Source organism: Mesocricetus auratus, unplaced genomic scaffold (assembly GCF_017639785.1).
Source record: "Mesocricetus auratus isolate SY011 unplaced genomic scaffold, BCM_Maur_2.0 Super-Scaffold_4256, whole genome shotgun sequence".
Classification (NCBI taxonomy): Eukaryota; Metazoa; Chordata; class Mammalia; order Rodentia; family Cricetidae; genus Mesocricetus; species Mesocricetus auratus.
In genome coordinates, this window is record NW_024429182.1 from 55653238 (window position 1) to 55674385 (window position 21148).

General features: G+C 53.4%; 1 protein-coding gene across 1 annotated transcript in view; it reads right to left on the minus strand.

Moving 5' to 3' along the window:
• Window positions 1–365: 365 nt before the first annotated feature.
• Window positions 366–21148, minus strand: part of Shank2 (SH3 and multiple ankyrin repeat domains 2) — a 433677-nt gene continuing 412894 nt past the window's right edge. Inside the window, 7 exon segments of the mRNA XM_021227358.2 lie at window positions 366–4213; window positions 12888–14161; window positions 14163–14360; window positions 14362–15293; window positions 16684–16704; window positions 17516–17627; window positions 19269–19399. Coding sequence (XP_021083017.2) covers window positions 3643–4213; window positions 12888–14161; window positions 14163–14360; window positions 14362–15293; window positions 16684–16704; window positions 17516–17627; window positions 19269–19399 — 3239 coding nt within the window. The 3' untranslated portion in view covers window positions 366–3642.

Below are 21148 nucleotides of genomic sequence, written 5' to 3' on the forward strand. Positions count from 1 at the left end.
CCTCAGTGCTGTGAGGACACCTCTGCTCCCGGGGAAGAGGGGGTTGGATCTGGCTCGGCCTCTGGGGTGCCCTAGCACCCATCCGGAACAAAAGGGACAACCAGGCCTAGGGCTCACAGGGTGGCCACACAAGCCCGTTTTGACATTTTGCACAATTCTGAAATAATGTACAAGGCTTCCACTTAGACAGTGAGGGCACTTGAGGAAATGGGCCTGAGGTGAAGTGGCTGAGGAAGAGAGACCACCCTGTCGCCTTGTCCGGATAAAGCTGACTAGGGTGTGGGAAACGCCCTACATCAGATGGCAAGCTTGACAGCCCGGAGGGACACAGCTCCACCTTCCCCTTTGTAATCAGAACCACAACCTTATTGCAAGAGTATATTTATTTTTTTACAGTAATTTTGGTTGCCATACAAGAGATTGAAGGATTTTGGGGGGGAGTGCAAAGTACAGGAACTCTATCTCTCTCTCTCTCTCTCCCTTTCTCTTTCTCTCTCTAAATAAATAAAGTCTAAAAAGAAAAAGAGCACAAAATTAACAGCAACAAAGATAATGTGACATGTGTTGTTACACACAAACTATAGTGTGAAACATGTTAGTATTTAAAACCCAAAATCGCTAACGGGAGAAAAAAAATCAGTATTTGTGGCCCCCCCACCCGCACACACACAAAAAGTCATTGCCAGGTCAGCTGGGTAATGTTTGCTTGTTCAATAACTCAGGAAAAAAGTCACCATTTTATTAACTAAAGTATCACAAATATTTCTTATGTCGAGTTTCAGCATGTCAGCAGTCACATTGAGTTATTTTAATTGTATGAATTAAATCTAAAGTGCGCACGGACACCCCAGAGTAGGGATCCTGGCGGGTATACACAATTTACAGCGTGAGAGATTTTGGTTTTGTATACACAATATTACAGAAACTAGGCATGTAAATTTATGCAGTTATTTAAATTACAGTATATAACAAAAGTTGATCTTAAAACCTGGAATAGTGATCACATGGTCCTTATGAGCGATTTAACATCTGATTCACCACTGAAGAGGCCTGGTTCTGGCATGTTCCAAGTGGGGAGAATGACGGGCAGCAATTTCAGTGAGGGACTATTGCTTTCTTAGCAACATTAACTATCAGAGATAGAGAGCCGGTCATCCAGGCAAATGTGTGTGTTTGGGGGGTTGGGGTGGGTTCTGATAGGCCAGGCTGTGTTTCTGTGACCAGATGCTGCAAAGCAGAGCTGGCCTATCAGCCCCCGAGGCTGGCAGTCAGCTTGCTTCTGCTTGGTGGCATGTGGCGAGAAGTCTAAGGAAGGCAGTCGCAGCCTGTCACCCGCTGCCAAAGTTCAGCGGGCCCCAAGCCACCAGGTCTCCTGCCTGGCATCTGCCTGGCACTGAGCACAGAGGTAATGCCAACCGGAGGCAAAGGAAAGGAGCCCAGTGACTCGGCACAACGAAGGGACTTCGAAGAACCACCCCGTGGAAGACAAATTAATGGCGGGGTCTCATTTTCACACTCTCTGAATTCTCCGCTGGTTACCCGCAGTGTCTGGATTTGCTGTGTCTCTGGGGCGCTACTCACTCTTTCACCTTGCTGTGGGAAAATGACAGAACCTAGGGCAAGGTGCTCAACAGTCACTTAGTACCAGTTGATCGGATGATTCACAAGCTGGGGATGACCTGCAAAGGGCTTTGGGAACAGAATAAAATCTGAAGCCTTGGTCTCAAGGAGTGTGTGTGTGTGTGTGTGTGTGTGTGTGTGTGTGTGTGTGTGTGTGTGCGTGTGCGTGTGTGTGTGTGCATTGCTTCTGGAGAAACTGTCACATTGTGAATTCTAATCCTTTTTGAAGAAATAATTGCCCTTCAGTGATGAAGCTGCGGCAAGACTGGAGAACGACTCAATGCTGCAGGTTCCAATGTGTCCAGGGAAGGATGAGTTTTAGAACGTTGCTTGTGTAATTGTCCCAAGGAAATGGTGTTGTTAAACCACAAACCTTTTTCTCCCTTTAGCTTTCCAGCACTAGGTGGCACAGGGGCTTCCCAGTAGACCAGCCACTTTTTTTTTCTTAAAATATTGTGCTTATGAACTATCTGTACATATATTTAAACTTGCAGTAAAGAAAGAGATTTTTTTAAAAAATTGTTAAAATGTATGTGTTCATTCTAGAGCTGTTCCAGGCCTCATCAGACATGTGGTTGTGAGCATAAGTGAAGAAAAAAAAAAAAGAAAAGAATTATGCTTTATAATTAGAGATGGGCTGGGCTAGTTCTGAAATAATAAAACCGTAACCTGACATTCGCGTCTCCTCTGAGTGCAAGGGAGAGGGGGCTCAGGAGCCTAGCTGTGCGCAGTCGGTGACCTCCCTGGGACGTTAGAGGTATTGTTTTGGGAGGGAGAGATCTGGAGGCAAGAAGGGCAGGCTCAGGCGGCTGGGCCTGAGGTGAGGCTCGGTCCAGGATGCTCCCTGCCTTCCTTTCCACACACACAGACTTTGCCACAGCCTGTGCCCCATTTTCGGTCCACCAGGTCCTGACCACGGGCTTCTCTGAGACCCAGACTTACAGTTAAGACAAGCTGGTGGGATCCCCGCTATCTGAGAGAAGGGAGAAAGGCCCCTGAGTTCCACCTTTTTTGGCCTCTGAGAGCCAAAGGGCTGCCTCAGCAGGATGCTCACCCATGGCCTGGTGTGGATGGAAGGCATGGTATCCCATCCTCTCCCAAGGAGGACTACAGCTTCCCTGGGCAGTCGTGCTTACCATGAGCCTTGGGTCTTCTTGTCCTTGTCAGAGCAGTTGCTCATCTGTTCTGCCCTCTGTGGAGCTCAGCAGACATCCAATTAAAGTAAATTCGAGAGCCCCGCCTCCCCTCCTGGGTAGATGCTGCTCCAGGCAGACACCTGCTCCTGTCCTGGAGGAGGCTGTGGGCTTGGACAGCCACACACTGGCTCTGCGGCCAGGCCTCCCCCTCCTCAGGATCATGACTTTGTGCTTTGACCACCCTGGAATCAAATGCTAATCGGTTTGCAGAAATAAAGAAAGCAAGTTAAGCAAGCTGGGCACGATCCGTCCACACAGCCACCACTGCCAAGGGCCTTGGGGCCAAAGAAGCTCAGATGCACAGGAGTTGGACAAAGAGGCAATGGGATGGCATTTCTCTACCGTCTGGCTCAGGCAGGGCTCCACCTGGAGCTGTTCACTGAGAGCCGAGCACAGGGGAGGGACAGGAGCCAGTGAGCCCACCCAGAGGCCACGGGCCTGAAGAAAGGCTGTGTTCTGGGGCTGGATGGTGAGAGCTGCCCAGAAGGCAGAGGAGGGAGGCCTCAGGAGGTATCTGGAGTACACTGGTACCTGCCACAGGAGGAGAGGGTCCCACATGCCATTGACGGGAGCCTCTGGGAGCATGACAGAAAACCCCCTTACCATCCCTTTGGACAGAAGACGCCCAAGAAATCTGCATGGAGAGCTGGGTTTTGAGGCCCTGGTTTGGCCACACCAAGGACAGCCACAGCACTTCTTTGGGTACCCAGAGACAAACCCATGAACCGAGAGGTGCTCTCAGCCTCTGCTTGGCCACCACACATTTCAACATAAGCCCATCTCTACTTATAACAAAGGAGTCTGTGAAGGCCCAGGGCAGCCACCCTTATCTGTCCAGTAGCTGTTTCAAAGCCCTTTCTATGTTCATCCTATGCCCAACTCGAGTCACCCCCAGATCTATCAAGTCTTCCTTCTGGAGGTTCGGCAGGTGGCTGCCGTCAATCTCATTGTCCATGAAGGTCTCCTTGTGTTCACCCAAGTTCAGACTTTCCAGCCAGTCTGCCACGTCAGGTTTCGTCCACAGGTGGACAGGCTTAGTTGTAAAAGGCTTATTTGAGATTGGCTGTTGCAGTATTGAAGGAGATGGTGACCTGCTGCGTCCTGCTGGGTTCAAGCCAAAGAGGTCCCCTGCAGGGGACTGGCTTGGAAGGCTAAAGACATCTGAGAGTGTGGGGGAGGGAGAGGCTGCGGCAGCAGACGGAGGGGTGGGCAGAATCTCTTTGTTCAACTCTGTTGGTGAGACCACAGGGCTTGGGGCACGTCTGGGCCCTGAGGTCCTGCTTTCATAGTCAGGGGCCCGGCTCTGCAGGGTGATGGGCTGGGAGGTGCCGGGGCGGACAGTGAAGGTGACCGTCGTGCTCCGTGTTCCTGAGACTGTGCTCATGACCTCCGGGCTTCTGAAACAGCAATGACAGAGAAGAACATCACTTCCAGGACACCGAGGGCTGTGCGAGGGGAGGGGGCAGCACCCACACCACAGCAGAGGGTCTGCACTGGCATTGATGCAGACTGCCAGGCCAGTCAGCAGGGGATGGGTGGAGCCGGAGGCACCGCAGCACAGCAAGCCAGCCACTCACCTGGGCCAGGCTGGAGGAACCTGGGGGGACCCCCAGTGCAGGCCAGGATGATCCTGGGCCCTCTCCAGCAATACACACCTTCAGAGGACCCAGCAGTCTGCCAGTGCTCTGCTTATGGGTTAAAGTCCTTGGGTTTTGGACAAAGGCAGGGCTTTCACTGTTTTAGAACAGGCATGCGGGGTTGGAGGAAACTCCTCTTGGATACTGCGGGTGCAGAGCGTGTGTCCTGTGCTAAGTTCTGCAGGGGTCCTGCTTCCCAGGGAACCCTGCCACACTGTTTCCTTGCAGGCCTCAGGGTATACTGACGCACTCCCTCCAAGTGGAGACTTGCTATCCCTATTACCATAGGAGGCAGAAGCCCCTTTTCCCAGTGGTGGCTACAGGTGTTCTTGCTACATCTGGGTAAGTGAAGTCCTCAGAACAGGGAGGGGCAGGCTCAACTCTCCCAGAGCCTACCTTCTTAGGCTGTTTGGGTAGGTGACTCCTATTGGGAGGAGGACCTACCAGGTGCCCAGGAAGTTCTTGTCCTCACTCACCTATCTGGAGGTGGTTGTTTTATGAAATGTGCTCCTAGACATGTGGGGCAGCCCCCTGAAAACTTTCTAGCCACACACCCAGGAAGGTGAAGCCTCCCTCCAAGGCCTGCTTCTTGCCCTGCTGTCTCCAAACTGCAGCCTTGTAATTTACAGACACCACCAAGGTGAAAACAGGTGTGTCTCTTGACCTGGGTTCGTCCATGGGAATGTGGAGACTCCACACCCCTCTCATTTCTGGAAAGGTCCATCCTGCCATAGGCACAACCTAGACTGACATGACCACATGTCCTGTGGGAACAGGTAGGAACTGAGGGCTCCCAAGTTCACTTTATTACTGCCAGGGTGGGGCTTCCGGGGTGTGATGTCACAGTGTCTGCTTGAGCTAAACTCCTTCTAGCATTGGTACCCTGAACTTCGAGGACCTCTTACTGATGCCCCCTGCAGGGCTCAGAGAGACTAACCGTCTAGGACCTCCTCAGAGCGTAAGAGAGGGTGAGAATCTGAGGCAACAATGTAGCATGGTCCCTGAACCTCACTCTGACTATTCCTTTGCCTTTGCTGTTTGTTTTCTTTGCCAGCTGTGTGTCTGTATGAAGCCTCCAGCTGGTCACCCAGGCCTCTCTCTGTCCTGGGGAACACCCCTACTAGGGTTAGCAGTGACAGCTTCAAGTATGGGACATTACAGAGGGAGAAAGGTGTGGGCTCCATGGGGCAGGACTCTGCTGTGAATGTGCAGACTGGTGCTGTGGAGCATCCGTGCAGCAATGGCTTCTGGGAACTGTTGGTACATGTGGGGTAGGCCCCAGAGTGCTCCCCCACCAAAGTTTGCTCACACAGCCTGGCGACTGGTTCTACCCGCGTGCAGGTCGTCTCAGCAGGCCTGAGGCAGTTCATGGGCCCTGAAACCCATCTGGGCTTTGCATCTTTCAGGGAACCCTGAGGATTCAGCTTTAGGTACCCATGGAGAGGTGGGCCAGGGACATGGTAAGGGTCTATGGAACTTGCCATGTCCCCCTCCAAATTTCAGGTTGTAGGGTAAGCCTCCCCAGGGCCAGTCTAAGCAAGCATTGCAGTGGCTCATGTCTCTTTGCTGTGTGTGTGTGTGTGAGTGTCTGTGGGTTTTGGGGGGCTCATTTCCAGCATGTGGCACTTCGCTATACAGAAGCGGGGCTCCATCAGGTAAGGACCTTAGGAAGGAGGGGGGAGGCAGGAGAGTGTCCTTTAGGAGCTCCTGAGAACCGGTGAGGCAGGGAGGAGTTGGGAGGTACGTGTGTAACGCTGTGCCCAGCACTAGCCTGCCCTTGGTTTGGGGCCATGTGGTTGGCATGTCAGTCCCCGCAGGTGCCCAGGCACTGTCCAGCAGTATCTCTAACGCAGTACCCTGGGCTAGGCTGACTTTGGCCAGGATGGACTTAGCAGCAGCTGCTGCCGGGAAACAGGGGTAGGGGCAGGAACAGTGGCACACAGGGAACACTCAACAGGCTGCACTTACTTCTGCTCAGCATGACCCTCTTCTGCACACAGCACCATGGGAGCAAACGGAAACGACACAGGGAGTGGTTGAGACGACACTGCAGAACTGACTGGAAAGCAAGGAGAGGCAACAGCCTCCTCATGGGGGAAACAAGGTGGGTGGGACCCTGGCTGAACGCCCCACCTCAGAGCCCTCCTGGCAGGCAGTCCGGTGGCTCGGGCCTGGCACTTACTCAAGCAAGGAAGCCCATGCCTTCTCCGACACGGGGTGCCGTGATGCACTCAAAGAAGGAAGACTCTCTAACAAGCGGCTCACAGCTATTTCTCTAACTCAGCTTTGGGCCGACCTACCCAGGCTAGGGCTGTGCATTAGGTTTACACCACAACATGGCAGTCAGCCCAACAGCTAACAGCAGGGATATAGTCCTGGCCACCTGGTTGGGGCCGGTAGATGCTCCACCTAGCACAGAGTTGGACTAGTAATGATGGCTAGCCTGCCGGCCTGCTCTAAGTCTTCTGGGTAGCCTGCCTCCTTCCTGGTGAATCACTCTGCCATGACTCACTGGATCCTCCCGCTTGCGCAGATCATTATGTTGCTAGGCAACGGCTGGGCTGCTGGGCGGCATATACAGAAGTCTTTACCCTGACTTAGAATAGATACACACTCACAAACACCCGCCTCTGGGAGGATCATCTCTCACCTGCTTTTTAAATCAAATTCATTAAAAAAATGCAAGAATTAAAAACAAAACAAAACCAGCCCAAGTGCAAATCCAGCTGCTGGCAGACACGCTTCACCTGTCTTCCCCGGCAGGAATTGATGAACTGGGGAGGCAAATGGGCAACAAGACTCTTACTGTGGTTACTGATTCAGCTTCACTGAGCAGCAGTGTGGGCCAGAGGCCCCTTGTGGGTCAGTGCCAGCGTTAGGGTTCAGAACCCTTTGGGCATGGGCCCTCAACCTCTGTATGAGGCTCTTATTTCTAAACTACTTGCTGCCTCTCCTTCCTTTCCTCCATCCTCTCTCCCCCTTTGTTTTGCGACTTGAGATAGAGTCTCAGGTTGGTTTAGAACTTGTAGCAATCCCCTTGCCTCAGCCTTCCTAGTACTGGTATTACAAGTGTATAGAACCACATCAGGTACCAGAATGCTTTCTTACGAAGTCGCTCTGCCTTTCCAGACTTCCACAAACAGGTTGCAGGGCTTGCACTGTAGGAGCGGCACCCTTGTTTCTCCATGAGACTGTTGTAGTGTTTGCCCAAATCTCAGAAGCTGGGACCCCTCAGTCCCTCTGACCCTGGGACCCTGAAGTCTTCACGGGCCCAGAGGACTGTGAGGGCTCTGCTCTCTCCAGGTCTCAGGGTATGGCCCAGAATTGGGGTACGATATGTAGCAGCAGAAGAAATGGCTGTGGGACACTGTGCTTGCTTTTCTGCAGAGGAAGTGGCCTCAGGCTCAGCATCACTATCATGGTTCCCACTTTGCTAGCAAGTCACTAGGCCAGAAAGGTGCCTACTGCCAGGCGGAACTGTCTACCTGTGTAGGTTCTTGTCAAAGGAGGGATGAAACCGAGAGAGAAGATCCGAGGGGCCTGGAGAGATGGCTCAGTGGATTAGAGCCCTGGCTGCTCTTTTAGAGGACCTGGGTTCCATTCCCAGTCCCCACCCCCTCCCCATGGTTCAACCATCTGTAATTCCTGTTCCAGAGGACCCAATGCCCTTTCTGGACTCCGCTACACATGCATGGTGCACATATTCACAAGCAGGCAAACATAAATCCTTTCTAAAAAGGGAAACCTGGTATTTGATGGCTAAAGGAAGGGGCTCCACCAGAGCAGTCACCTCAACACACATGTGGCTGTGGTAGAAAGTGGCAGTCAGTCCCTGGCAGAGCTTACCTCACTACTGAGTGCCACCCCTTGGCAGCACCATCACCTTCCAGTTTTGGTTGAGTGAGGTACTGAAGCTGCCTGACAGTGCAGACAGCTTGAGATGCCATGGGGCACAATCCTGTGCTCTGGGACCAGCTGGCCACAGTAGTTTAACGATCCACATTGATCAGCTTCAGAACTGAGAGGCTGGATCATACGGGCAAGCCAGCTGAGAGCCAGGGAACACTGCCCAGGGATAGTAGATACTGCAGCCTAGGGACCTGGGAGGACAGCAGGGGTTGAGTAAATCCCCATATGCACCCGGAACACTGCCTGTCCAGTGGTCTTGGGGACCCAGACTTCCTTAGTACCCCCCTAGTCCCCCTGTGTGCTTCAGCAAGGTGGAGGCCAAGGTGCTCGCAGTGAAGTGTCCATCACACCCTTAGAAGGAGCCACAGGGATTCTCCCAAACATTCACTACCCCATGATCTAGGGAGAACGAACATAAGCGGAGTTTGTCCATGAATTCCGGAAGAGAACATGTTTCATCCTACTTTCTAAGTGATGCCTGGCGGCTGTCAGCTCAGCTGAGCCAAGAGACGATGCTCCTGTTTCCCAGGTCACAGCTTGACCTGGGTTAGTGCTTATAGGAAGGCAGCCTGGTGTAGTTCTTCAGCGTCTCCAAGGCAACCTCTCCTCTTCAGCACCTCAAAAGCATCCTCCCCACGTCACAGGCAGCCTTGGGAATGTCAAGGAAACTGAAGTCCAGTCCTGGTAAGCCATGGTAAGCCTGTGCATGGTTCCCATAGCCTATTCATTCCTTGCCTTGTGGCCTGGCTATGACTTGCCTGCATGAGGAGTCCCTCCAGGTCCAGGTTCATACTCTTCTCTGCCATGTTCAGGATGCTGTGCTTCTGGTTTCTGTACGGCGGATTCCTCTGTGTATTGCAGGTCACTGACAATCACGCCCTCAGAGTGCCAACTCCTCTCTTTACGGGGCCACTCTAACCCGACGGAGTACTCTCTCCCCCTTGTGGCACTTGTCACATGCTATCCTGCCTAGTATTTGTCATTTTTCACCTCAAAAACTGGCATTCCCCAAGGGAACAGAGGCCACACTTTCTCAATGGCACATGCTTAACTCACGTGATAAAATCTTAGCACCACATGGTGCCTGGTTCCGTGGGCCATCAACAGAGGCTGCCTGGGTGAATGATGATGACCATGTTGGCCAGTTGTGGAGGGCCACGGTGTCCTCTGTGGTGGTGTCCCTTGTCTCTTGTTGGGTTGGGTCCTGGGCTTAGTGAACTTCCTACCATGGCTGGGCACTGGTCCTATGCAGCTTTAACCAGGACAAGTGCTCTGCTTGGATCCACAAAGCAGCAAGATGTCATTTGGGCCTGCCACCTCCACTGTGGGCCAGATACATTAGCAGGTGACAGGTGGCCTCTGAAAGTCAAAAGCCTTGTCCAAATGAAGGACATTTCAGGGTCACCCATGATGTCCTTGTATATCTACCCCACAGGGGCTGAGGCAGACACCAACACAGCCATATCCTCTGAGTTCTGGGCTCTTGGGGGAGGGCAGAGCTGCTGAGCAGTGAGCTCCATACTGGGGGCCCAGGCAGCACAGGGGAAGCCTGTGGGCAGTGGAGAGAGGCAGTGATTTCTAGATGCAGACCCCACCCATCAGCTTCCTTCCTTCATCTTGGTCTGACTCTAACAATGAGATGGCTTCAGCATCAGGCCTGTGGCCGGAACTGACCCACGGCTTTGTTCCATGGTGTTTTCAGGTCAGGCCCAGGAGGGTTGGTCTCTGATAAAGAAAATTCCCTGACTGGAATTTCCTCTCAACATATTTATAATTAAAATGTGTCTAAATCCCACACTGCCCTGATTTTGGGGTCAGTCTAGAAACCCTGATTATACTAAAGTTAGACCCCTTTACACCCAAGGAAGCAAGTGTCAGGCCATCTAACTCTCCCTCCTCCCTGGACCCTGTCCTGGTGCTGACCTAAGACGATTTCCTCAGAGGGGGCAAGAGACTCCAGCACCTAAAGGAGCATATTTCAAAGGCTAAGTTGGTTCAGCAAAGCTCTTGCACGCGTGGTAGGACCAGCAAGGAACACCGTGAGAGCAGACCTTTCTTTGGTGAGCCCAGTCACCACTGAGGGAACAGAGACTCTCTGCCTTAGTGTGTGTCACTTCAGAAAGTAGTTTTCAGTGTCCCCTCGAAACCTTCATTTCTTTTTTCCTGAGTAATAATTCCCTCCTTGGAATTTTGCTCACGGCCATTCAGAACTCTCAACTTTTAGAAGCATTTACAAGTGGTGGCAAGATGCCTGTGCTGAGTGAACCACCAGTCGCCATCTTGGGCCCGATCATGAAGGCAACAGAAAGGTGTTTGAGCAATGTGAGCAGGTGACCAACGCAGAGGCAGAGCTTGGACACCTCTAACTGCCACACGGGATGCATCGGTGGTTCCGTGAACTGTCACCACAGCCTGTGTCCCTCTGTGTCTTGCCATTACAGCTCACACCCAACCTGATGCAACCCTTAGATTTGAAAAGGAGGGTTGGAGGCGTGTGTTTACTCTACTGCTTGGGGTCAGCCACTGCCATCTCTCCCCTCAGCAGCAGGGGAGTCCCAGGTCCAATGGTTGCTCCTGTCTTCCTGGGAGCTCTGTCTAGTCTTATGGATGGTCTTCAGTGGTGGGCCCTGTCTCTGGAGCCAATCCCCAGTTTCAGCTTAGGAGTAGAACCTTCCCATAGGGTCCTTTGACTCTGTGCTTCATGGCTCTGATTGCCAGTTTCTGCCTCTCTGCTGGAACCTGTGCGACGGAATGTTTGGTGTTCGGAGGTGTTGGCTAAAGTCCTTACGGCGAGTGACTTGGGTCATGAACAAACTGTCTGGGTGGTGGCAGTTCTGCCCACTTGTGTTGGTGATAGTCTCTCTAAGCCCCCTACCCCCTCCTCAGCAGCCAGGAGTCCCAGCTCCCAGTGGAGAGTAAGTCTTCCTCTACTAGGAGCCACTGGATGTTGTCTACACAGAGAAAGTAAGGGCAGGGGACCATCTGCTGCCATTCGGAAGGCCCCCATAAATGAGGCCAGTAGATGAACTTAGGGATCCTGACACGGAAGCCTGCCCCAGGTGGAGAGTGAGCTCTGCAGTCCTGGACTAATTCTCAGCTTCTTTCCTGCTAAAGACGTCCCTGACAGGGAGACAAGAGAGGCTGCAAGTCTGTCCCGTTCATGGTTGCCGTGTATATGGCTACCTGCTTAGCCTCTCTGAAGAATGGCTTGACATCCAGGACCCTGCTGCCCAGCTGTCATAAACACCACCCTGAGGCTTGCAAATGTTTCCCAAGAGGGGGTACTGTAAAGGACTGCTTGACCATATAGGGGAAAGGGTGAACCATGCACATTTTTAAGGTTGCCTCGAGACTTCCGCATATGTATGTATGTAGTTACATTCACCAGAAGTGAGGGGTTTCTGAAGATGTCCCCTAGCTAGCAGGGAGCCATGGAAGCATGGTTTTGCACACCACCCGTAGCGGGTGTCCTGTTAATGGGCGGCGGCATCTACACACTTCTTTACAACATCGACCAATCAGTATCTCTCAGAGGAGTAAAGCTGATGTTCAAGTCATTCATTTAGAATTTACGCTGAAAGGTAAGAGGTAGAATTGTGGCTCATAGCCCAAACCTCAAGACTCAAATGCAGTGTGATGGCCCTGACTAATGGGCTTGGTTGTTTGAATCAGATGCCTGCCCAGCGGGAGAATAAAGAAAGGCTTCATTAGTCAAAACGATGAAACCCGAGCTCAGCCATCAGTCAGAGAAGCACACGGACATGGAAAGACATCACACATGTACACCAGGAACAAAAACAAAAACTAGAAAGCCACAAGAGAGGGCAGAACCCACAAGGCTGCCGAGCACCATCCCAAAGCCACACACAGTCAAGGGGCTGTTCTAGAACCTTCTGGTTGGGCTTAGAAAGAATGAGTTTATTCTACTCCCATCCTAATGCAGGCAGCTTGCCAAACCCTAAAAGATGCTGAAAATGGCCTATTGGGCCCAACTGGCAGTGATTCCTTTGGAATGTCACCCTGGGTAGGGTGATGCAGCCACGGGACAGGTGTTCATCTGAGCAAATGATCCAACTCCCCCACAACCCTCAAACCCACTAGTGATAGAGAGAGAGGGAATGCCACAGGCATGCTCAGACACCTGGCTACACCACCTGCCCTCTGGTCACCTCTGTTCGCCAGTTTGGGTTTTAATGAAGTTCTGCCTGTCTTTGAGGTGGTCCTGGCAAAAGGCTGGAAGGAACTGAACAGAGACCTGAGCTTCCTTCTGGAAGCTACCAAGGGCCTGGCCCAGTGCAATCTGTGTCTTTATGTGTCTTTTAAGGAGGGTGTGTCACAGGCTGCGTGGCAGCCATGGTCTTGGCTCTGCCGTAATCCGGTGACAGGATGGTGATAACATGGTTACAGCCTAACAGGTGGGGCAGAGGCCATGCAGGTCCCCTCTTCTCAATTGCATTGGTGGCTTCCCAGTGGATTTTCTTGGCCAGTGCTGGACCACACATCCCAAAGCTGACTGTGAACTTACCTTGGAGCGAGGTTGGCTGACTTGGCTCCCACCGGCAGTTCCAGCCCTTCCCCGGGCTTGACCGATTTCCCCCTGTTCATCTGCTGCAGAATGGAGTTTAACTCACTAATTACATTTGCCTTTGGGCCTGAGAGAATTGGGCTTTTGACCTCTGGGACATCACCCCACAACTTGGAGGTCCTTGGCTGGATGACCTTCGCCATACTGGCCTGGGCACTGCCCGGTGGGGAAGGGGGTGCAGGTGGGGGAATCACAAAGCCATCTGTGTCCTCTTCCGGGAGCGTGTCTTGGTAAAGTGCATTGCTTTTGTGAACAATGGGCTTCATTTTTGGCTTTGGAGGTACTGGGGGCTTGTCAACCACAAAGGCTTGCCCGTCTGCATAGACTGTACAGGTATCCATGCTCTCCCCGCCCTCTGAGGACAGCGTGGAGATGCTGGACACTGTGGAGATGGTGCTGGTTGTCTCAAGATGGTGGTCGCTGCTACTCCGGCTGTCCACCTCCTCGATCCCGGAGTCGGTGACGGCGTCAAAGCTTTCGGGGGGTGGCAGGAATGAGGAGGGCAGACAGTTTGAAATGCCCGTTGGCTTCTTACTGTCTGCAGAGTTGGCTGGTTGGCTGGAGTTCAACGAAGGGGGCTGCGGGGTGTCGTTTTTCTTCTGCTTGACCAAGTCAGCCAGAGCGGGAACCGAAGCTGCGCGGTCATCAGGGATATCAAAACTATTTGCGAATTCCAGGGGAGGAGGCAATGGTTCTGTGAAAAGAAAGTCCTCATCCAAGTCCACGGACGCCAGAGGGGAAGGGGGGATGCGGAATGGCAGAATCACCGCCTCTTCCACGGAGCCCGCTGCCACGATGGTCCTGCCGGGCGCAGCGGCGGGCTCCGGGGCAGCGGAGATCTGTAAAGCACCTTCGGTTTTGGGAACACCTTCTGGCACTGTGGAGGGTGAGTGGTCTGGCTTTATATCCACGTCCTCTCTGTCCTCCTCTTCCTCCAGGGGCGGCCCCGCCGTGGGGATGTCCACCGTGTGCACCATCAGCAGGCCGGCTGACTTCTGCTGGGCTGTGTCCACGATGTTGATCAGCATGTTCTTCTTGTCATCGGCCCTCCGGTCCTTGCTCAGGTCTGTCTCGTACTTGTTCTCTGTCTCTTGCCGTCGCAGCGGACCCCGGGTGTTCTGCCTGGTGACCGGAGGAAAGCTGGACTCCACACTGGGCCGCATTTTGGTATCAATGTAGAGAGGCTTGTTGAGGTCAGCCTTGGGGGCCTCCCCCCTTGTGCCCCTGCTGGGATTCCTGCATGGCTCGATCCCTGGCAGAGAGCGCCAGGGCCAGCGGGGAGCTGGGGTCAAGCAGCCGCCCTGTGAGTGGGTGCACGTAATTCTCAGGGCTGGCCGTGTTGCCACTCTTGAGAGGCGCTGCTGGGCCACTCTCGGGCCCCTTGGCTTTAGATATGGAACTCAGGGGTCCCCCCGGTCTCCCCCTGAGTAACAACCTCACCACCACCTAGGAAGTGGTTCTCCAGCTCCCTGGGTGTTGTTCCAGGGGTAGGTGATAGAGGCTGTTCCGTTCCATCCTCGTCACCAAACCCACCCTCCTCAGGGAACTTGGAGGACCGCATCCGGGGAGCAGGTGGTCCCAGACCCACATCCTCATCTCCCAGGTCTGTGGAGAGGAAGGCTGGGGAATTCCTCCTGGCTTCCAGACGCTTCTCCCGGTCACGCACGGCCCCAGCGATGGCTGCGGCAAAGGGGCTGCTGACAGTGAGGCTGTCATCTGGCCGTAGCTGGCCAGGCTCGGTGGCCTGGGGGTCGATCTCCATGCTGCTGCCCTGGCTGCTCTTGCCACTGCTGCTGGTGGAGGGTTCCTTGACAATGATGGTTGGGATGGGGATGGAGCATGTCTTCTCAGGGCTGTCCTCCACATTGGACTGCTTCACCAGCATGCCCTTCCGCCTGGCTGGCTTGGCGGGGACATAGACGGCCTTGCTGGCTATCTTCCCCACCTCCGAGTATGGGTTCTCTGGCATCTGTCCGCGCTTGGTGCGGAAGGCAGCCTGTGGGGCGGGGCTGCGGCTGTAGACATCTTCGGAGTCCAGGGAGAATCGGTCCAGCTCTCTCCTGTAGAACATCCCCTTTTCCCGCATCATGGTGGCCACAGTGTCAGACCTGGTGGCTGGGGGCACCTTGGCGACAGGGTTCTGATTGAATGCAGGCTTAATTGTCCCATAGACTCTTGGAGTCGGGGACTTGGGGCAGTTGTAAGTGGTGGGGGAAGGCGGAGGGGGAGATGGGGGCACAGACTGCGGCGGAGGGGGTATGTCCTCAGAAGTGTCCGGCATGGACAAGCTTCGGGTGAACTTCAGCATCGGGGGAGCCAGAAACTGCCGCTCTTCCTCTGTTATCCCTGCAATCAGAGAACACAGTTTTAAGTCCAGAAACCTCAAAGCCCAGTGGAGGCCTCAGGACAGTGTAGCACACGGCATCTCCACGTACTCACAAACTCAGACAGTAGACAATTGTTAGAAAGCACAGCACAGCCAGGATGCTGGGGTTAGTTACACACCCTCTAGGAGCCAGAAACAGAAAGAAAGATGTTGGGTGTGGGGAACACATGTAGGGATTTGCTTCTCTGGGGCACACTGTGGTGTCTCGGGTGAGGTAAGGGTGGCAAGGGTCCAAAACAGGCTGCGTGCAGCCCTCAGGCCAAGTCCTGACCACCTGAACCCAAAGATGTGACTGTGTGTGTGTGTGCACACGCAGGTCCTGCTGCAGGAGGTATCTGTCTGCCTCTTTCAGGTCTGGTGAAGGCTCCTAAGGGACTGAGGCTCTCATCTGACTCTCTGAGAGGCCATGTGAGTGGCATAAAGGTCAAGGCTGCTGTCCCTCCTGCCCAGTTATCAGGCAGACCTGCCACTCTGCTAGAGCAGCTGTCTGCCTAGGCCCATGTGCGCTAAGAGGAGGTGGTACTGTTCTTGTGTGGTCTTCTCCAAGAGGACACTGACTAGCTGTGTCATCTGCTTCCACGGAGGGCTCTGTGTATGTCGAACCCCTCAGCCCTCAGTAGGTGGCTTGCTCGAAAGAAAGGCTATTCTGGCATGGGCTGTGCCCATGAGGGGAGGGAGCCTTGATTCTCCTCCTCATCTTGGTCCACAGCAGCTGTAGGATGCTCACCAGCTGCTCCATGCCAGCTGCCCAACTCCATAGAAGCTCTGAAGCGGGCCTGGAGGACCTCTGGAGAGTTGTGGTTGGCTGTCACGGGTAACCAGGCCTGGCTGACTTGGCACAAAAGCAGAACCATGCTCTGAGACCTGACTAGGGAAAGTGTGCAAGTGTGACTAGGGGTGGGGGTGTGGCTGAGGTCACAGCACACCCTGCGATTTCTCTGGGTGTCTTAGCTGGTGTGACAGTAGGCCCCAGTACAGCCTAAAACACAGAGACAGAAGCAGCACACACGGCGGCAGACACCAAGGATGGGGTCTCATACAGGGGCATGCAGGTTTTCAGAGGCAACAAAATGAATTACTTGAAATTAAAAAAAAATCCCAGGACAAACTACAGTCACTTATTCCATGAGAACTTCTATTTGATAAGGGTATTCCAAATTGAACATACTCCTGTGGGAGGGAAATTTGGTGTCTCAGAGGTCTCTTGCTGAAGGAGATCTCTGTGGACCATTCACTGTAAGTTGTCACCTAATGGCAGCATTTCCCAAGGAGTAATAATTTAAGAATACCCCTCATAAAGTAAACCAGGATACATTCAGGTTACAGATTCCAAACTGGGGGTTCACTGACCTGATAGAAAGATTCTGCTGTCTGACAGGAGGAAATCAACTGTTATTAACCAGAAAGATCCAGAAGTACAACAAGGTGTGTGTACAGCTATGCCCGGCCCTGAGTGTGCCAGGGGTGGGCGAGCCACCCGAGCCGCAGATGCCACCGTGGTCATTACCACCTAGATGCCGCCTCCTGCCTCCTCCTCTGACTATGCCATGCCTCTGGCAGCACTGTCAGGAGGAGCTCCTGGAATACACAGGGCTTATGTTCCTGGCGGTGCCCTGGCAAGGCTGGAGGCTGCGGACCCCCCTCTCTTTACGTGCAAGGCCCCACCGTGTCCAGCAGTAGCCTTGGCTTTCAGAAAGTTCATGTGGTAAGAGCCACACAGGGTTTTTTTCCTGTCTCAAGGGGTCAGGTTTACCTTGCCCTGTCCGAGCCAGTGAGGGAAATGGGATGTTAGCACGGAAGGCAAGCTGCTTTCTTACACATAGCGGTTCAGACCTGACCCAGCCACCCGGAGAAGTGTGTCCCTTGAGCTCAGCCTGTGAAACATTGTAGGGGTCTGCCCGCCCAGCCCACCCTCCATCCTGCTCCCTCGACTGCTACTGTCATTAGATTAGAGAAACCACCCTAAAGGAGGGTTTTATACCCAGCATGTTCAAGGGGCTGCCTGGTAGGAGAGAGGCTGGGCACTTGCCCCCTGGTAGGCAGTCCTGGTTGGGAGTGGCTAAGGTCTAGGCGCCAAGGCAACTGTGGGGTCAGGAGTCAGGAGCCCAGAACTCCTGAGGAGCTGAGGGCTGCCTTTGAAAGCTTAGGGGCAACGTCTTCGGGTGGGGGTCACGCTTCTTACCTATCGATTTCTGCCTTCGCATCGTACCTCGAGGGAGGCCCAGAAATGGGCCTTTCGGGCTCCCAGGGACCGTGGGCGTCATTACAGCAATCCCTTGGCGCTCGTACACGGACTGCAAACCAGAGAGCCAGGTGAGGTGCATCCCTGGGAGCCCCACCCATGGTGACAGGACCAGAAGCGACAGAGAGCTCTGGGAGCAGTAGGCATCAATCACCATGGCTTCCTCAGGCCATGCCCTCCCAACACTCCATTTAGTTCCTGTGTATCTGATGCCAGCATGCCCATCTCTAGGCACCATGCTCTGCTGAGAAAGCATTCACCCGGCCAGTCAGCAGAGGAGCTCTTGGAGAATAGGGCCAGGATGGCTGGCCCATGGGAAAAAGCACAGTGTGGTAGGCAGTGGGGTCTGATCCAGACCATGTCCTGGGTCCTCATGTCATTGTGACTTTGATCAAGTCCTCAGCTTGGATTCTGCTTTCCCCTTCCAGCTACTATGGGCGTGGCCAAGTGCCAGGACCTGTGCAAATGAGTAGGATGTCTGACTTGTCACCTGCCAAATGACCCTGGAATGTGTCACGGAGACTGCAGTGGGCTCTGTCCTTCCCATGGCCTGAAGGTGGACTCTCAGAGAGCACCTCTCTGCCCCTCTGAAAGCTGGTACACCGATGCTGCTTTTCCGGCCAGTCTGAGATGGTTGGCCAGTTACACCCCACAGCATGGCCCTGGGAGGGACTTGGGAAAGTTTAGATGCTAAGGCCCACTGGGAACATGTTTGTGGGTGTATTCTGACAGGTTCTCCAGGGCTTCAGAGTCTCCATGCCAGAGCCTGAGGTTGTGGAGGTTGGATACTGGCTCCTGGGAGGTCAAAGGAATGTACCCCAGGGGGCCGTCAGGTTGGAGAGCATCAGGGTGGAGTGTGGGTATGCTGAAGGTTAGGGTGCAACCTATGGGACTCTGGGGGGAAGAGGGCTGAAGTGAACATGTGAACCTCAGTAGCATCTATTTTATTGCATATCATAAAATTCTGTTGTCTAAAAGGGCTGCGTTAAACCAAGTTAATTTGAAAGCGAGTCAGAGAAAATACTCAGCTGTGTGGGGGACAGTTAGTGCTCAGACCTGGCGCAGGACTGAGATGGTGGCCAGAAAGCAGAGGGAGGCATCGAGGGGTGCACAGGCCTCACCTCTGTTCAGGCCTCACCCCTGGCTCCTGAGCAACTTGTCACCTCTTTCCTGGGAGTGCATCTCACTAGGGGTGGGCGGGTAGAGCGACGGCATGTGCTGTGAGCTGGCATGCAGCGCCTCCCATGTACAATGAAGCCCAGTGCACCAGGTAGCTTCCCTTCTAAGGATGGCATCAACCCACCTCAGAGCATGTGCCAAGCGTCTGTGCCGAGGACCAGTGTGTGAGGCTCTAGGCGGGCAAGGGGCACTGTCTGAGGAGCACTCCCACAGTCCCTGTGTCCACAGTCTCTTGGTTGGGCACATGGAGGGACACCCTCAAGGTTTGGGATGCTGTGGATAAACCCATGCCAAGATGGCATGCAGGAGTGGTGAGATGTGCATTTCTGCCTGGTCACTGACTCACTGCACATCTGTGCTGGACCAGAGCGCTCACCCGTGGAGATGGGCTCTGAACCTACACAGAGAGGGCTTTGAAGGCCAGCTGCTGAATCGGCCTGCCCCTTGTATGCTGAGCCCCCTGCCTGCCTGTCAGCCAGGCCAGCCCCAAATCTACCCAGTCCCACTGACTCACATTCACGTCAGAGGCCGCTGGGAAGCACCGGCTAGTGGGCCGTTGCTTGATGGTCGCCACCCTTGATTCTATGGCCACGTTCTCTGCGGTCCTGGAGGGCTTGGAGGCTGGGACTATCTCTTCGGGTTTATCTAGAAGACAAAGTAACGGTTGGAGTTGTGTGGTCTCATGCACTTTGCGGGGTGGGCGGGCTCAGTTAGGAGAATGCAGGCCTGCAGGCACTGTTCATGTGCCTGGAGTGGCGGACGGGCTGTGGTGTGGGGAGCAAACATGCATCTCTCCACACTCCACACATGCCACCAGGGCACCACCACGCATCCCAGACCCCGCCTGCCTGAGGTGTGTACACTGGACAAAGACAGCAGGAGACCTCAGCATCTCAGCTTTCCCCTTTAGAGAGTGCTGTCCCACCTAGGACCTGTGACTTGCCATCTTCAGGGATTTGTTTCAGATAGTGTTCATTTTGCAATTGTTATTATTATTTTGAGCCAGGATCTCAGTGTGTAGCTCAGGCTGGCCGTGAAATTTTGTCTTTTGTTTTTTCTATGTAAGCCTTCTGAGGGTTGATACTACAGGCCTGTGACACACACACACACACACACACACACACACACACACTCATAAATGTGGTCTTTTATGTAACTAAACACAGTTTCCAAGGCAAGCAACCTGCATCAAAGCTGGAAGGTTGACTGTGGTTTGTAAGCTAGACAAGGTGGCAGAAACTGCAGACCTCTGCGTGCATGCTGCATAGAAAACTTAATTTATTCTCCCCATGTTAGAACATTCCAAGTTCTAGAAAGATGAAAACCAAAGCTTCAGGAATCCTAGAAAATGAATTTAAAAAAAACTTGAAAACTAAAGCTCATTCTAGAACAATCCTGTCACCCAATTTAGATGTAAGACAACTGCGGTCCTGAAACCAGGCACAAGGCTTTATCTAGGGTCATCAGAACACAGAGACCTCATTCCCTGAGCCCTAAGTCAGAGTTCCTCAGTCCCCAGAGGCACTTGGGAAAAGGTCCCAGCTGTCCCAGGCTGTGTTTATTTTGCAAAATGCTCTGGGCCAGGATGAAGCTTATGGAGAGCCATGCCTGTGGACACCTCCCACATTGAATCCTTTTGAAGTACAAAGAGGTTAGCTTCTAGAACATTTGCCATACAAGCCCAAGTTCTTACAGGCAAGTTTTGCCCATTTTGGGGTCCGGTGGCTCCCTAGTTAGTGAACACAAGGTGACAGAACTACAAAGTCATTCAAAATATTTCTTGGCAATGGTGGTTTATCAGGAGGTGCTGACCCACTGGCCAAGTCTCCAGAGCCATAGCAGCACTCAGTATCTAGTAGTAAGTAATGCTTGTTTAAGAAGGCAGGCTGGAGCCAACATCCCCTTGAGGAGGAAGTGGATGTTCTGGGGTTGGGGGCGATGGAAGTATCTACCATAGCTTCTCTGACAGCCTGGGAGGACAACTAATTTCAGACCAGCATTGATTCTGGAAGTTCACAGCTGATGGCTGAAGTTCAAATGTGGCCCATGCCAGGTCCTGCACCGCCTTGTGAAGAGTTTAAAAAAGGAAAAAGACTGTAGGAGAGACCTCAGGCCTGCATATCCCATGCAGTCTCTCAGGTGCTGTGTCTCCTCATGGCTGACTGCAATGTCTGGCCTGCAGGCTCATCTGGCTACGGGCCTCTTCCCGGGCCAGAATCTGGCCCTCAGGGATTGGTCAGACAATTGTTTGACTCCCATCTCCATTGGCAGTGGGGATACTTGCAGCTCAGGTCACCCTTGTCTTCCATCCCCTGAGACATGAAGCTCTCATCTTAAATCAAAGCTTCACCCTCATCTCCTGGTTTCTGCTAAGTGACTGTTACCCGTGGCTGC